The 17,500-nt window shown below is 39.8% G+C and overlaps 1 protein-coding gene and 1 pseudogene across 1 annotated transcript in view; one reads left to right on the top strand and one right to left on the bottom strand.

Annotated features, from left to right (window-relative positions):
- The window catches only part of LOC138041335 (organic cation transporter protein-like), a 54,080-nt gene that overhangs the window by 23,505 nt on the left and 13,075 nt on the right, over positions 1-17,500 (top strand). Inside the window, exons 2-6 of the mRNA XM_068887112.1 lie at positions 5,465-5,693; positions 8,018-8,216; positions 9,449-9,664; positions 10,993-11,127; positions 14,756-14,850. Of these exons, the coding sequence (XP_068743213.1) occupies positions 5,465-5,693; positions 8,018-8,216; positions 9,449-9,664; positions 10,993-11,127; positions 14,756-14,850 (874 nt within the window). The remainder of the gene's footprint in view (positions 1-5,464; positions 5,694-8,017; positions 8,217-9,448; positions 9,665-10,992; positions 11,128-14,755; positions 14,851-17,500) is intronic.
- On the bottom strand, positions 12,080-12,872 carry LOC138041791 (uncharacterized; annotated as a pseudogene).

The raw sequence follows: 17,500 nt of genomic DNA, 5'->3' as shown, positions 1-17,500 counted from the left end.
TTTATCTTTATTCTTTACAGAAATCTGAAAATCATTTTTTATAGCTAAATTATTAATAATATTTTCTATATAATATTTTCTCTGATATACCGATTTACGGCAGAATCTGTGTTTGTTCTGATGAAATTCGACATATTCAACAACAGGTTTGTAACCATGAACTGTTCCACAATTTTGACAAACTATATTGTTATTATTCACTATATCTGGTTGACTGCAACATTGATCTATTTTTTTCGTTTGGTTACCTATTTTTTTATTGCAAAATGGACAGACGACTTCTTCCATATCAACAAGTTCTTGATGTATGTTTTTACAACTCATTATACTATTATATGAGATATTAATTTTAAAAACATATAGATTTCCAAAAATTGAAAGTAGTATAGATTTCCAAAATATAAGATCAAAAAATGGTAAACCAAAAATACGAGATCAAAAAATTGATAGCCGAAAATACGAGATCAAAAATTGGTAGCCATTAAATGGAAAGTAGTATAGAGTTGGGTTTGGTAACAGATCAAAAATGATCTGGTACCCTCAACTCCTATACTACTACGGTGACCTCGCGATTCCGGTGCGACGCTCTAACCAACTGTCAGTTGGTTAGAGCGTCGCACCGGAATCGCGAGGTCACGGGTTCAAACCCAGTTGAAGTCCTGAATTTTTCAGGCTTCTCTACGCAATTGCAAAAATTGCTCTCATAACTGCGAAGATCATAGCTTCACTTGATTTCATATCCGCAGTTCATATATGATTCATTTCATATACCATTTCATCATAACAATAATGATAATCGTTTATTCAATCCTTTGGCAGCATTTTTACACCTGATCATGAATTACAAGGATGTCAGCAGGAAACAAACAAAAATATTAAATAAAGTAAATAAATAACAAACGAATATCAATAATATGATATTGGCATTTAAGCGATTGGCATCAGTTTAAACTACTTCTAATGATTCTACAGGCGGATAGTTATGAAGTTATTAAAGCGCTTAGTATCGGCAACTAACTTTTCCACCGGACTATTCCCAGACCTGGGATTTTATTCATGATTATGATTAGTGTTACGCAACAGATTACTCGAGGGGGGAGAGGTCATGTATCGTTTTCATGAATCTAATACAAAACTCCTCTCGTCTAGAATTTGGATGCAATAAGGGCCTCTTCATAACTTGACTAACGGTAAATAATAGGGCTCTCTTTTGAACTAATTCTATGAGATCAGAAAGGAAAAGGGGAAGGGCTGCCCCAACAGGAGAACTTGAAGCATATTCCAAGATAGATCTTATGATAGAAAAACATACCTGTGTAAAATCCGTACAGGAAAGACCACATTTCTTGAGTACCCTGATTGAATACAATCTTTTGTTTGCTTTTTTAACAATATAATTGCAGTGGGCATATCCCACGTAAGGTTATTGAAGATATAAAGACCCAGTAGTTTGTAATCAACTTACTACTTGTTCTAAGCAAGTAGGACCTAATTCTGGAACAAGGATTACTATAGCTAGGCTTGTAATGATCATCTTACACTTCTTATAGGGTTTAATTTCATACCCTTCAAGGTAGCATTCCTATGCATGTCATTCACTAGCAGTTGTAAATTGTCTGTTTTGAGCATTTCAAGGCTTTATCGTTTACTGATCGGAACCAGATTATTCTTTTGTTTTCGTCATCATGACAACCAATCACATTGTATTGGATCTCACGAGAACTCTAACACTAATTTAAGTCGTTAAGGTGTCCGAATATTTGTAAGGTCCCTTTTACACCTATCCGTATATTCTTTTTCCTGCAACTTTTTCTTTGCGAAATCACCTTTCGTCCACACATATTGGCGAATCCGGCCGGCGAATCCTCAACTTTTTCAACCCGCTTTTCAGGGTGGAGATTTTTGAATATGCTAAGAATTCGAAATTATGATAGCCCAGAAGGGTCCAGAAAGGCCTAAAATTACCACGGAAAGCAATACTCCTAAATTCGACGATAAATTAAGTTGATATAGCGTCTCGTTTGTGTGTATGTTTTTTTTAGTTAAAATATTTCGCCAAGAGGACTCTTGATTTCGCCCGTTCAAACTTCGCAGTGGCAAGAGGCAAGGCTGCGTGTGGACACCCACCCTGTTTGGTATTTGCTTTTCTCTCCTCCTCCAACGCGCCTTCCAGTTCTGCAGTGAGGGCAGCCTCCTTCACCGTACACGCCACGACGGAAAGCTACTGAACTTGACAAGTCTCCACGCTAAGACCAAAGTGAAGACAGTCAGTGACACAGAGAGCGGACAACAAGCGATCATAGACAGCTTCGCGACTGCCTGCCAGGACTTTAGCCTTAGCATTATCAAAAAGTCTGAGGTACTGGCAATGGGGACCCATGCTGAGCCGACCATCCTGATCAGCAACCAAGCACTCAACTCTGTGGACGCAGTCAAGTACCTTGGCTCAACAATCACCTCCAATTTCTCCCTGGATAGTGACTTGAATGCTCTGTATGCGTCCTCGTCACCCTGTTGTATGGGAGAGAAACATGGCCTACATACACGAGATAGACAAGAAGATAGACTGAACACACTCTACTTCAGATTCCTCCGCAAAATTTTTGAGATCACCTGGAAGGATAAAATCACCAACCAGGAAGTGCTTGAAAGTGCAGAACTTCCAACTACCCACTTTAGTACCTCCTCTCAGAGCGTAGACTACGTTGGCTAGGCCATGTCCACCACTTGGGCCCCGAGCACCTTCCATAAGACAGACCTACACTATGAACAGCTTGCTCAAGGCAAAATATCGATAGGGCGGCCGCTTCTTCGTTACAAAGACGTTTGCAAACGAGACATGAAGGCAGCCAAAATCAGAGTAGACAACTGGGAGTCGCTGACTGACGACCGTATTAAGTGGAGGGTAGCTGTCAAGAACGGATGCAAACGGGCAGAGGTACAGAGGATGAGGACCTGGGAGGAGAAGAGACAGAGGAAGAAGGCTTCCACGCGTGGAACGCGATAATTTAGGCAGTTTTCACACTGCCACAGGCCTTGCAGCTCCAGAATCGGTCTTCGCAGTCACGAGCCTAAGTGCCAATACCAATGATCCCTTGCCTACAAGGCAGAAGGAGGCCATATATATAAAGTGAGCGCAGTCGTAATCCAACAGCGCTTTTCAAAGCATTTTCTCTTTAGAAACTGATCGAATGCATTTTTAAAAATTTTATCAAGAAAGTAGTGCGCCCATGCAGTATAGAGTGAAGCCCCCGGAAGATCGAGAACAGACCCAGTAAACTTGCGTTAATCGAGATCATTTTCCATTCCGATGTGTTGACCGTGAGTCCAACCAGACTCTCTCTTGCTGCACTCGTATATGCGTATGATTCGTCATTTTTCTAGGTGGAGTAGTCACGCTTTACAACAGGGAAAAAGGAGTTTCTGCAGGCTGTCTCGCTCCGAGTAAGCAGCTGAAATTAAGTTCCAATGGTTTTTCTATTGACATAGGTCAATTTAATCGTTCTCTGAATTTGTACCGTGCTATTGTGATAGGTCCCTTAACTACCTCAGGCAAAAGAAAAGGGAAAACGAAAAGCCTTGCAGTGGCTTTTAGTCAGGTCGAACACCGTAACAGCGCGAAAGAGCTAACATGTATGCAAATAAAAGTTTAAATTTTGTCCATGTTTTAGGACACAGATATGCATCTTGTTTAGATTACTCAGTTTTGACCCTGGTCAAATTACCATAATGAAGTCAATTGCAAGCACGACTGGGATGTCGTTGACAGTATTGTTTTATAAGAATTGCATTCATATCCACCAATCCTCTTCTTCGAGTTGGGTCCTTTAATGAAATGAAAATGACATGCCGGGTAATTTCTTTTTACATGGCTTCCACGAAGAGCCGCGTGCACCACTATTTAAAGCTATTTAAGGATGCTGCTTACTATTGTTATTGCGCATACGTTCTGCGAATCTCGAGATACTCGGGTTTCCTATCGGGGATGCTTACTAATACAGAGATATCTTTGCGCGGTTTAAAACTATCCGGAGAAAGTAGATCTTAGTAAGTACTCCTAGTATCCAAAAGAAAAATGGGGATAACCGTGGATTTTTGAGAGATAATTAAGCTTCAATTTGAGAAAGAACGCCATAATTAGCTTTGTATTTTAAAGCTTTTTACAAATATTATTCATCAATTATCTTTGAAAAATGCGTGGCTACCCCCAACTTTTTTTTTGGATTTCAATAACACTTGTTAAGATCTACGTTTCCTAAACCGGGGCAAAACTTCCTTTGAATTAGTAGGCACCGTTCTTAAGACAGGACCAGTTAACTATTTTCGCTAAAAACGGGCAGTTAAATTTCGTACTCGTTCTCGTCCTCGTCCGAGAATCTAAGGCTCTTTAGTATCTCCCATAAGTGAGCGCAGCGAACGAGTGCGAGATACTATCAGCACGAGAAGATAAAATTGGTATCACTAAGCGGCCATGCAAAGTTCTGTTTTTTATATATAGATACTGATGAAATGTCCAGATTAAATACAACATGTTTTATTCAATTTCAAAATGATGAAAAATTGTTCATCAACCGCAGGAGCCCATAAGTAAAAACTTATGGGCTCCTGTCAACCGCTAAATCATGCAAGTTGTGTAACATGAAACTAGACATGAAAGTTATGACAAACAAGTCATGATAATGTCAAATTGAGTCATAAAATATTAATCAAGTAAAGCTATAATCCTCGCAGTCATGGAGGCAATTTTAGCAACTGAGTATAGAAGCCTCAAAAATTCAGGACCTCAACGGTGTTTGAACCCGCGACCTCGCGATACCGGCGCGACAGTCTAACCAACTGAGCTATGAAGCCACTGACGTTGGGAGAACAGAAAAATGACGTTGTAGTACATGAAGAGGAAGCTCGCTTTTTATTGGCTAAGCGTGTTAGTTACCATGACGACCCCTATATCCTCCTATGTGAAAGATATAGAGGGTATTACACGGTGTTTGAGTTGCAAACAAACGAGAATATAAAATTCATATCTTCGAGCTAACGTGTAATTTTCTTTTTATCATATGGACAATAAATGTACATTGCAGAGATTGAAAAGCAAGCTTTAATGCAAATACTGGATATTAATGAAAACAAAGAAGGCGGGAATCGTGACATTGCTCACTATCACAACTTGTGTTACATACGAAAAATACGCCACTTGGTGGTCGTATTGATTCTACGAGTGCTATATTTCCCGGTAAGTCACTCCTGTCTACATAATAAAAAAAACAAATCTTCACTGCGCGCGGTTAAGATTATATTTTTCGAAAAAGGAAAATCCTAGTATTTCATCAGTATCTATATAATAATAACCCATTGAAAACGTTGGTGCTGCTCTCGTGCTCCTGCACATTTCAATTGCTTATTGAAAAATACATTTTACATTTTCGTTCTCAAAAACATCATTTACTTCGTATGTTCTTTTCAGTTTGACCTGGTTTGCAAGGCATCTGCTTTCTCCGTCTTGAATAAATCCATTATGTTTCTTGGCTACATGATTGGTGTGCTTGTCGGAGGCGTTTTATCAGACAAGTTCGGTCGCAAACCTATTGTCTACTTCCTTTCTGTGTTATGCAATGTCCTGGCACTGGGTGCGTCTTTTGTTCGGGTATATTGGCTGTATGTGGCAATCAGATGTTTAATCGGCGTTTGTGTTGGTGAGTTGCACATATTTGCAATTGGGGCTTGACATTCTTTTGCAGACGGGTGAAGGAAACAGGTAGCATTAGTTTGTAATAACAATAAAGGTAAAGGTTGAGGTTTTTATTTTTACGAGGGTAACAGTTACTGATAAACTTGAAGCCCTCGGTGTGCACCTTTTTGAGTATGTCGGTCTAAAAGAATATGTCTTTAAATTTCTTTTAGAAATGCTAAGGAAAATACTACGCCCAATTACATTGGGAAGGGCATTCCAAAGTCGAGGAGCAACAATAGAAAATGCCCTATCCCCATAAGTCTTTTGATTGGACCGAGGAACCGCAAGTAAAAATTTGTTACTAGACCTTAATACTAGACCTTAACCTACGACCCCACCCTAGCGTGGCACAGGGGTGGGGTGGGGGGAAGGGGAAGGGGAAGGAGGGAAGGTTTTGAAAATTCACAGGTTTGTTTGCAAGTGTTTCCTTCCCCGTTCTCCACCTCACTCTTATTTATTAAAAATGATTTATAGATAGTATGATGGTGACGCGTAACGAAAATGAACATTTTGCGATTATTAGTTAAACCATTGACTCCTGAGAGTGAAGCTAAATAGATTTAACTCTGTCTAAGGCCTGGCGATTTTACTCGTCAATGGGTTAACAGCCTCTAAATCCACTCCAAAGCTGTGTCCTATTTAACCTATTGACTTCTAGGAGTGAGACTTAATATATTCTATTCTGTTTAATACCAGACGATTTTACTTGTCAATGGGGTGCGTTTCAGGAGTCAATGGATTAACAACCTCTATGCATCCACTCAAAACCTATGTTTCCCCCCCCCCCCTTTAATTTGTATCTCAATTTCATTCTACAAGCATTACAGTCATCATTGTAATGTGTCCGGAATCATGCGACATGCCAGTCTACGTTCCATGACTGATTTCTAATATTTAACAATTATTCCATGAGCGCGCGTTGGATATGAGTTGGTAAATAGCCAACGAGGCGCGTAGCGCCGAGTTAGCTAGAACCAGTCTCATATCCAACAGGCGAGAAGGGAATAATTGTTTTATTAAATTCCTTAAACTCCAAAAGTTTAGAAAGTACGAAGTACGAGCGAAAAAAGCGAGAAAATCCGAGCGAAATGGAAAAAACTTGATGAAGATGCGATGTAGTGTAAAACCGCGAGGTCAGACAGACGCAGGCTTATCACAAAAACATTTCTGACCTTTTCGAGTACTTCCAAAAGACAGAATTAATCAGAGCTTTCCGCAAAAAAACGTTTATTTTTCTTTATTCAGAGAGAATTTTTGCTTTCTGGCGAAAAAAACTGTTAGCTTGGCAACGCTTAGCGCAATCATTTACCATATAGGGTCAAACTAAGGTATATGAGCTAATAACCGAGATTGAGTGAACCAACCTAGATTGGAAATTTAATAACATTAATTAATTATTATAACTCTCGTGGAGAATTAGAATTCGATAGTTAACAAGCTCGAATCCTTTAAGAAGTAATCAGCTTTTATTCCAACAATGCCTGAATCCTTATCCGCAGATACCTGACATCAGTTCTTCTGGTTACCATGAAAGTCCATCACCCTTGAAGTAGTCTGTCCATTCCATTTGCTTTAAGTTGAATTCTATTGTAGCAAAATTGATATAATATTGTTGTGATCATCGCCGTTATAAACGTTAATTTCGCAATAACGAAAGAAAAGAGCCTGAAAAAGTTAGGCTGGAACGGGCTTTGAACTCCATAACCTATACGATAACGGTGCTGTGCTCTACGCATTGAGTTAATAAGCAAACTGGGATGTGGTCACAAACGTTCTGAGTTCGTAATAAAAACATAGGGGATAGAAAATGTGGGGGGGGGGGGGGGGGGCTATGTATGAAAGACAAAAGTTTGAACTGCGGAGAGAACTGTTCCTTTCATTACGGCTGCTTATTAGAAGTAACGTTCATATCAAAAAAATCTTAATACGCTAGTGGCCACCATTCAAACATATGTTTTTCGTGTCTAGCCCCCTTTTCAACATCGGGCTATTGGAAAGGCTAAAAGACGAAAATATTTCGAAGTTAAAAACACAAAAATGTCTTTTTTTTTTCTTCTTTCGTATGTATCCTTCCCAAGACTAATGAAATCATGTTAATTGGTCTACCCAATCCACCTATGATGACCTCGATTTCTTGAGTTGCTTCCGTTCCCCATCTGTGGGAGGCGCAAAGAGCTCTTTCCTCTCACGGTGTTTCACGGAAAACTCACAGTTTGCTTATGGACAAAAAATATATTCAGGGAAATAACTTCTTTTTTTTCTCTGTTCTTTTTTTTTTTTTATCAGGGTCTTCGTCTCTGTCTATGTTCGTGTTGCTCGTGGAATATGTAGGCAAACGTCATCGTCACGTGGTTGGAACTTCGCTATGGTATTTCTTTGCATTATCCCTGATGCTTCTGTCGTTGTTTGGTTACCTCATAAGGGACTGGCGCACACTATCCATCGCCGGAGCTGTTCCAGGTCTCTTGCAGATATTCTTTTGGTGGTAAGTAATAAATAAGAGATTCTTTTGGTGGTGAGTAAGAAATCCCATAAATTTGAGATGAGGATCATCAACAGTAACGTTTAGTTGAGGATCGTACGTTACTATGCAGTTCATTTTATTTTACGCTAAATAATTTTGAAAATTCTGTGCTAGTTCATTGTGAGCAACAATGATGAGTGAGCTACCCTTTTGACGCGAGTTGTCAACTTTATTTTTGCTCACGATTACACACACATTTTTTTATAATTTCAGTCCATTTACTTCCTAAGGGAATAATGGTTCAGTGCCATAGGGTTAAAAATGCTAGGCATGTTAGACAGGTTTAGGTCGAGAAATAAGTTTGGGTTGGTTCATTCGTCTATTTGTGTCCATTGTGATTCGTCAAAGCAATTTCTTGGAGGCTTTCCCGACACCAGACTGAAAATAGATAAGACTCATCATCTCCGGGAAAGAACCTGGTAAGCATGCTGGGAATTGATGCACTCCGCTTTGCAAGCCCCATACACCCCCCCCCCCCCCCCCTTCAAGGGTACCTCCTACTAATGGGGATCTGCCGCTGGATGAGGTCTCATTTTCACGACTGGATTGGCTATAATTGGGGTACATTTTCAACAGATTTCCCGACAGAGTTACTAGAATGGGCTCGCAAATATTGTCGGGATTTTAGTGGTAAGGAAATTCCGATGGCTAATGGGATTTAAAAATGGAAAGATTCGCGGTAAAAAAAAGGTGTTACAGAAACAACTGTAGCGTTGTTGATTTAACATTAACTAGTCACTGCATTTCGTTTTGAAATTACAATTGAAAGGCTTTATATAAGGTTTATCAATAAACAGAAAGTGACTACGATTACATTTACCAATGCAAAAAAAAGTCTTTAAATGACCATAAAATGGACTATAAAGGCGTAGGGGTTCTGAAAGGCCAGCGGGACATACCCAGCGAAAATTGACCCAAGTGCCCTCCCTTTGCGTACACAACACACATACACATGTCTTGTTCTTCCAGAATTTTAAGGAACGGGACTATTTGTAGTTTAGTATTACTTTCTACCTCATTACCACCAAAAGGTCATTTGTTCCGTTTTATTGACCTTTATTTACACAGCCTTCTAAAAAAAGGGGGGCCAGTCCATTTATCCCACAGTGACTTCGCTCCGTATACTATATTGGATTTTTCTTATTGCGTTATACAAGTCATCTCTCATGTCCTATTTTCTACCTTTATATCAGGTTTATACCCGAGTCCCCTCGCTGGCTATTAGTGCACAATAAGCCCAAAGAAGCCTGGGAAGAGCTCCAAAAGGTAGCAACATTCAATAAAAAAGAAATGCCAGATGGAGAGTTAGACCAGAAAATGGCAACCTTAGAGGAGAGAACTGGGGACTTCAGGGACCTTTTCATTTCATTAAACATGACAAAAAGAACCCTAATATCTTGGTTTTGTTGGTAAGAAGCGTTCTTCATTTTTGTCATAGAGCATTTCACCATTAACCTCTACGGCAGTAGCTCAGGAGTAATAGGTTTGCAAAAAATATTTGATAACTTTAATTTTCGAAAAGCAATTAAGCCTGAGAATAAAAATGAGGGATATCAAAGAATGACTTATATTCATTAGAGATGCTCACACGTACTTTTTACTGTATAAGCTAGGCTAGGGGTTTCCAAAATTCTGCGTACGTGAATTTGCCATTTAGCATCACGTTTAAGCGAACGGCAAAAGTGACCACGTGAGCAAGATTTTCCCGCCATTTTCTACGTTTGCCGGCTGTCGCTTGCAGTTTCTACGTGAAAGTAGGCATTTTCGTGTTTGCCGTACACGTAAAAGATTCTTCTACATAAGAAGTTGTTTGCTGAAAAAAGTACCCCAATACCATTTTCTAATATGCCAAAGGAGGAAAAAATAGGTTTCATGGTGATAGATAGTTCGTAACTGACTCCATGCCGCAATTGTCTTCATGAACTCACGTTGACCCTCTGTTGACCGACAAAATAGCTTCATCGAAATTCTCAAAATTTGACGGGTAAGGATTTTCATTTTATGTAGCGTCTTTTCTACAAACAATGTTTAAAAAGACTCCGAGTTTTGTTTTTTTCATTTTAGTAACTAAGTACTCGAGTTGCCGTGGGTCACGCGATGCTTAAGTCACAACCTTCTTTCTATTTTACGTGAAACGTGAAAAGGCAAGCCGGTGTTTGCCGCGTGATGCTAAATCTCTCTAATGATGGCATGGAGCCGTCAAACATCGTTCTTTAGCATCCCTCACTTTTATTCTTAAAAAGTATTTAGCAAGTGGCTTTCCGTTCGTAAGGACTCTTCAAATTGTCAGTTAAACATTTTCTTCTCTCAAATTCATGTTGCGGCTCTCAAACATTCTTGGATCTGTGGTTACACCATATCGTGTCACGCGTGACATGGCTTCTTCTTATTGATTAAAATTGGGGGCCCTTTGTTTGTTTGTTTCGCGCGCAAAGTGTATCTAAAAATAAATCCATTTGTGACTGTGCTGTGGGAAGACTGCAAAGTGGTAGATCAACACTCTTATCTAATTCACTCTTGGGCATATGGTTCGCCTGACTTGTGCGGTAACGACAAACTAAACTGACAACTGCTCGCATGTCGGATGTGAAGTGATCACTTCCGTTTGAGCCTCGGCTTCGCTATCGCTCGGTCATTCAAGGACTCAGTTTAATAACTCGACTTTAATAACTCGGTTAATAAGTAGTATTCAAGCCAAAGTAGCCGCATTTTAAGTTTTTGTTTCTCATTTTATTAGGTTGGTTATATCATTGGTGTATTACGCTGTGTCGTACAGCTCCGGAACCTTTGGTGGAAATCGTTACTTGGTGTTCTTTTTGACAAGCCTCGTCGAGATTCCAGCTAACTGGACTTGCATATTTCTTAATCGAAAGTACGTTAAACGTAACCAACAGACGTGCCTGAACGGGTTTGGGATGCTCTGGGTTTAAATCCCACCGGATCCCGAATTCAACTCTGGCAATTATTGTTCTACCTTCCTCTAGTTGGATTTCCTAACGGTTTTATATTGAAAGAGGTGTGCAGTTCATAAATCGATTGAAGGACGTCTCCCAGCATTAACCTAAACAATCACCAGATGATGAGGCAAAAGAGCAAAACCATCATATTTGGCCCTTTTCGTCCTGGCCTCGGTTGTTCAAAAGGTGGACAACATTACCCACGGAAAAAATCACTATATCCAGGGGATAAACAGTAGCAAAACCAATTGAGTTGTCTAGTGGATGGCGCTATCCACCCATCGAACAAATCTGTTATGTGTTTTGTGATACTGCGTGTAAAAGTGGAGTGCGCGGTCATGAGAACAACAGATAAAAAGTAAACTGTTCGCAGCTTTGGCGTAATCTGCAAATATATTTCAAATAGTTATCATGGGGCATAGTCCGGGGGGGGGGGGGGGGGGGGAAGGGTTCCTTAACGAATTTCTGGGTGGGGATGTGCCGCTGGGTCCCTGGAACCCTTAGCCTATACCAAAGCTAGTTTCAGCTGGATTTCGCTGCACTATACTAGAGTAAACTCCTAGAGTAGCTGTTTTCCAGAAACTGAGGTCACTACTAGCACAGTCTAAAGCAAAGGCAAAACAAAACCTTTTACCACAATCACTTCTTAGTTAAAAAGGATTTATTTATACTTGTCCAGCAATGCCAAGCACGTACGTACGCATTTATCAAGACAATAAATTGTTTAATAATAATAATAATAATAATAATAATAACATTTCTTATATAGCGCCTATCCAGACGTGATCTAAGCGCTTTACAAGTCATGAAAAATTAAAATTAAAAATTAATTCATAAACGAAAAAGTTATACAAAAATTTCCTTGAATTAATAAGTTTTAAGTCGTGTTTTGAAAGTCTGGAGATTATCAGTGTTTTTTATGTGTTCTGGTAGATCGTTCCAAAGTTGTGGCGAGGCGACAGCGAAAGCTCTAGATCCATAAGACTTCAAATTATAGCTGGTAGGGTTAAGACGGAGCGATGTAGATGAGTGGAGGGTTCTTGAAGGACGGTAGAGACTTATCAGTTCTTGTATGTACGAGGGAGACAAATCATGCAAAGCCTTGAAAGTGAGAATTAGAATTCTTAAACTTTATGTGTTCATTAATTGGTAACCAGTGTAGATCTTTCAAGATGGGAGTAATATGGTTGAATTTCGAGGAAAATGTTATTAAACGCGCGGCGGCGTTTTGTACATACTGTAGTTTTTTAACAGCATATTTCGGAAGATTGTACAGAAGGGAGTTGCAGTGGTCAAGTTTGGATGAGATAAAGGCATGCACAAGTGTTTTGGCAGTTTCCGTTGATATAAATTTTCTGATACGTGATAGATTACGAAGGTGATAGAATGCAGATTTACATACAGTATTAATATGAGGCAGCATTGACATGGTACTGTCAAAAGTGACACCAATATTCCTGGCAGTTTGAGAAGGCTGGACGGTGTCTTGACCAAAGCAGATTGACGGCAAGCATTGCTGTAGTCTAAATTTTGAGTGAATAAAGAGGAACTCAGTTTTTTCTTTATTCAATTTTAGTTTGTTGATACTCATCCATTTGTCCAAATCAGTCAGGCATAATTTCAGGTCATTATTTGTTGAAAAGGAAACGTAAAGTTGCATATCGTCAGCATAGAGGTGAAATTGCAAGTTATGGTGTCGAAATAAGTCAGCTAATGGTGCAGTATACAATAAATAGAGGATAGGTCCAAGCACAGAGCCTTGGGGTACTCTACAACTGAGGTTACGAGGTTGTGATTTATTCCCATTAATCAGAACAGATTGAGTGCGACCAGTAAGGTAAGATTGAAACCAGTTGAGAGCAGTTCCGCTGATTCCAAATTTAAAGTTTCATCTATTAAGCAGGATTTCGTGGGCGACGGTGTCGATGGCAGCAGACAGATCAAGAAGAAGAAGTATAACGCACTGACGATTATCAATAGTACGCATGACATCATTGTGCACACGTACAAGAGCAGTTTCACAGCTATGAAAAGGCTTGTCGGCCGACTGTAGTGGCTCGTGAAGGTGGTTACTTAGCAAGTACTCATGTAAGCGCACAGCCACGACTTTTTCAATGATTTTTGAGACTACTGTAAGGTTTGAGATCGGTCTGTAATTTTTGAGCAGTTTTAAGAGAAGGAGGCAGATAACCAGATTCCAGAGATAAGGTAACGATCTTACAAGGTTCGGTAGAAACATTTCAAAGTATTCTTTCATCAGTGCGGAAGGAAGTGGGTCTAAGATGCATGATTTTAAGACGATCTTATGAGCAATCTTTGACAATTCACCAGTAGATGTAGGTGAAAAATTAATTACTATAATAATATATATAATAGTTGGCATTTTAGTGAAGGTGAGTCACAGGTGCAGAAGAGATCAGGAGTCAAGTGAACTTTAATTTGATTTTGGATGTCAATAATTTTAGTTTCTAAGAATTCAGCGAAATTGTTTGCTAATGCTGCAGCTGACGAGCATGTCGAAAGAAATTTCTCTGCCTTTCTGTGTAAAAGACGATCAACATTGCGAAATAGAGCTTTGCTATCAACACCGGCTTCATTGATAAGATCAGAGTAATAATTCATTTTCGAGGTGTAGATGGATTGTTTCACGACAGTGCACTGATTAATATAGGCTTGATGATCAGTTTCAGTACGAGAATGGCGCCAACTGCGTTCAAGACGACGACAGATTCTCTTCTGTTCTCTGATGTAGTTATTATACCAAGGAGCCTTGGGCCGGATTGTGATTATCTTCGTACGAAAGGGTGCATGTTTATTCAAGATAGTAGATAGGTCACTATTATACTGGTCACACAATTCAGTTAGGTCTGATGAAGGTGAGTTAAACAAAGTAGACGAGGTTATATCTTGTACAAAACTTTGCAAGTTTTAACCTGTATTAATACCACCGATTTCCGTCTGAATCCCGATTTTTGACAGTTAATAATAGCCAGTAGCGTTTTATGATGGTCATCTATCAACGCTGTTGAGGCTGAGTCGCGAAAATGTAAACTTGCCGATTTCATTTTTTTTATATTTTTGAGTAGCAATTCCTGGTTTCCTTAGTCTTGACAAAATCTTCAACCAACTGGTCCGTTTCGTGAAAAATGATACCCTATTCTAGACCCAAACGCTCTGATTTATATACCCTATGCTAGAGTAAACTGCTTGAAAACCATACCCTTCACAGCTGCACATACTTATATAGCCCATATATGGCAGTATCCCCCCCATTGTCATAGTGATTCGCTTTCGTACCTCATAGAGCCCGCGTCAGACGTGGCTTCATCGCTCAGTTTGCAAACCTCTGCTCTTCGGTGCCGCGTGGGGTCGTGGTTCTGTTATGTTTATTTGCATTGTCCCTTTTTTTCACGTCAACACCAACTGTAAACTGTATGTATATCCGTGGATCTGTGGCAAAAATAAATGACATAGCTGAAAACTTCAGTGATTTAGTTTTAGTTTTGTCTTGAGATATAAATCGTGAAACGTTTCGTTTTTCAGAATTGGTCGCAAGAAAACCACTGTTATTGGGGTGGTAGTTTCCTGTATTGCTTCAGTCGTCGCGGTTTTGTTCCAGCAGGATCTGGAAAACACAGGTAAATTCTTTACTCTTTTAAGCAGCCTTGATTAAGGGCCATTTCCATCATTCAGGGCCTGAATGCATTACGAGCCGCGCATAAATTTCGTTTATCATGATCTTACAAGAATTCGAGAAATCGTCGAAAGGCTTCAGTCAGAATCTTCTTCGTCAAAAGCAATTCGTGAATCAGGTCAGTTCAGGTCCTGATTTTGAATAGATTCTCCGTTTATCATTTCATAATTGCGGGTGACAAGAGGAACCTGCAACCGTAATCTCAACGTTGCCTTTGCAAACGCATGCGCGGCAGTTGTGTAGTTTGGCCCTGGCTCGATTTTTCCTCAATTCGTGAGTCTTCCACTAAGAATTTATGGAATGCAAAGAGCGCTGTTCTCTCACGCGCATCACGCTTAATTTGGACCTTGGATCACGTAAAGCTCACGCTTGTTGTGATTTTAAATAAATCTTTGTTGCGTTACATCAATCATTTTGACTCGATCAATACGCATATTTTATAACCTAGAGTGATTTTATTTACACCGTAAAACAACAACAATTATAGCATATTACTAAAACTAAGCAAAACAAAACAATGGGACTAGTGTCTCGTGGAATGATCTAGTGTTGGTAACTGTTTCACAGGTTTAGTAAAATCACTCTATTGTTAGTGTCAAAATAGAGGAAGAAAGCGAGTGGAGCATGGGGGTTGTCCTCATGGACAAAACTTTCAACCCCGCAAAACAAAACCTTTCGTTTCCCCTATACCCCACCCGAAATAAACGACTCTGGACCAATAAATGTACATGAAAACTTAGGGAGCTGGCCACTGCACCCGATTAGGCTGGCCGCTGTACGTCAGACCCTCTTTATTGGAAAACGGAAATTACACACGAAGCGAGAAACATACGAAAATGAGTCTGCCGCCCGCCAGGAAAAACCCCTGAGGGGAAACCTGGTCCCTCCCGAAAGCAGATCCAGACTCTTATTACAATCTCGAGGGAGTAAGATTGCTAACTACTCGACAACATAAAATCGTGAACGAAAGACCAACGACAGCGGAAGTAACGAAAACCGTTAGATAACGTACGTAATGAGACTAAAAAGATAAAAATTTGACTATGCGGGAGCAGCGCCAGACTAGAATGGAACTGTCAAAACCATGTGCTCCTAACTGTCAACGAACTAGCCTCGTTACCATGGTAACTGTCACTCGTTTAGTGAACCGTGAAAACAGTAATTTTCTGCTAATCTGCGAACCGCAGAAAATAGCAATCCGTATGGGCCCCCAAATCTTTCATTAACCAAATAGCCAAAAATGTATCGTCCTCGCCCGCATTTCCTAACCTTTGGTTATTATTATACTATTATCATAGTATTTTGTGTCTGTATTTGTAAATATTTCGATTTGAAGTCGAATAGTAGGGAACAACATAACGGATTACAGGGGCGAAAACGGTTTGCTCGCCACTCTGCAAAGACAAGAATATCTTCCACTCTTACGAGAACATGCGTCTTTACAAGAGCATTTTACTTCCGCATTCCAGGGACCCTACAAATCTAAATTGACAAAGGAAAAGAGCGTTTTCAATAGACCTTTTCGGCTAGTACATTTTGTTTTCCCAATACAGATCATGTGATAATACTCAGGAGGCTTGGTCCTTTGTTTTGTTCATTAAAAAGAGTGCATGCAGGCATATTCATGCTTGCATGCCCTCATTTTCATGAACAAAACAAAAGACCAAACCTCCTGAGTATTATCACATGATCTGTATTGGGAAAACAAAATGTACAAGCCGAAAAGGTCTATTGAGAAGTAAACTCCACGCATTTCAACACTGATAAAATGAACGTGTGCACGTGGCCCGATAAAGGAGCTTAAGCATGCGACGTTTATTAGACGAGGACGGCAAGTGAACATTTAGCATACCATGACAGTAGTATATCCCAGACCCGGGGGGGGGGGGGATACTTCCTTATAAGAGGCTAATGGGAATGTGCCGCTGGATGGGGTCGCATTTTCACGGCTGGTTTGACTATAATGGGGTTACATTTTTAGTGGAGTTACTAGAATGGGGTTGCACATTAATTTTCAGGATTTCTGGGATAAGAAAATTCTGGTACGCAGAGATTTAAAAATAGAAAGATTCGCGGTTAAAAAATGGTCGGCTCGCATTGAATTCCGTTCTTGAAATCTCAACTTATACATTAACCACTTGCACAACAGTGCAGAATCCCTGGGTCCAGAACAGAGTCTACCTGATCATCCGTGCTACGGTATTTATTTCCCGGCTATTCTGCGTTGTTATCGTCCATCGAAGTTAACACTACTTGGATCTTCTTTTGGATTAGCAAGCGTTTGATTGCTTTTGCTTGGGACTTGTTAGCTTTCAACGTGGCATTTACAGGAACATTTATTCTATCTCCAATACGCCGGCGACTTTTGGCATCGTCATATGGCTCTCCAATAGAAGTGCTATTTGCTGGATGTACTTCCCATTTAGCTTTAGTTTGTTTTTTTGTAACATAGCTTAGAAGTTGTTAAAAAATTGTTTGTAAAACTAGATTGGACAATAGGTTATTTCGGTCTGCCTTTTTATGTAACTTAAGGCCCATTCAAACGGTCATGATAGTTGATGATAGTTGATGATAGTTTCAACTATCATTCACTA

This window comes from Montipora capricornis, chromosome 3 (genome assembly GCF_036669925.1).
Source record: "Montipora capricornis isolate CH-2021 chromosome 3, ASM3666992v2, whole genome shotgun sequence".
NCBI lineage: Eukaryota > Metazoa > Cnidaria > Anthozoa > Scleractinia > Acroporidae > Montipora > Montipora capricornis.
Note: the sequence above shows the minus strand (reverse complement) of the source record. Positions and strands in the feature narration are given on the sequence as shown.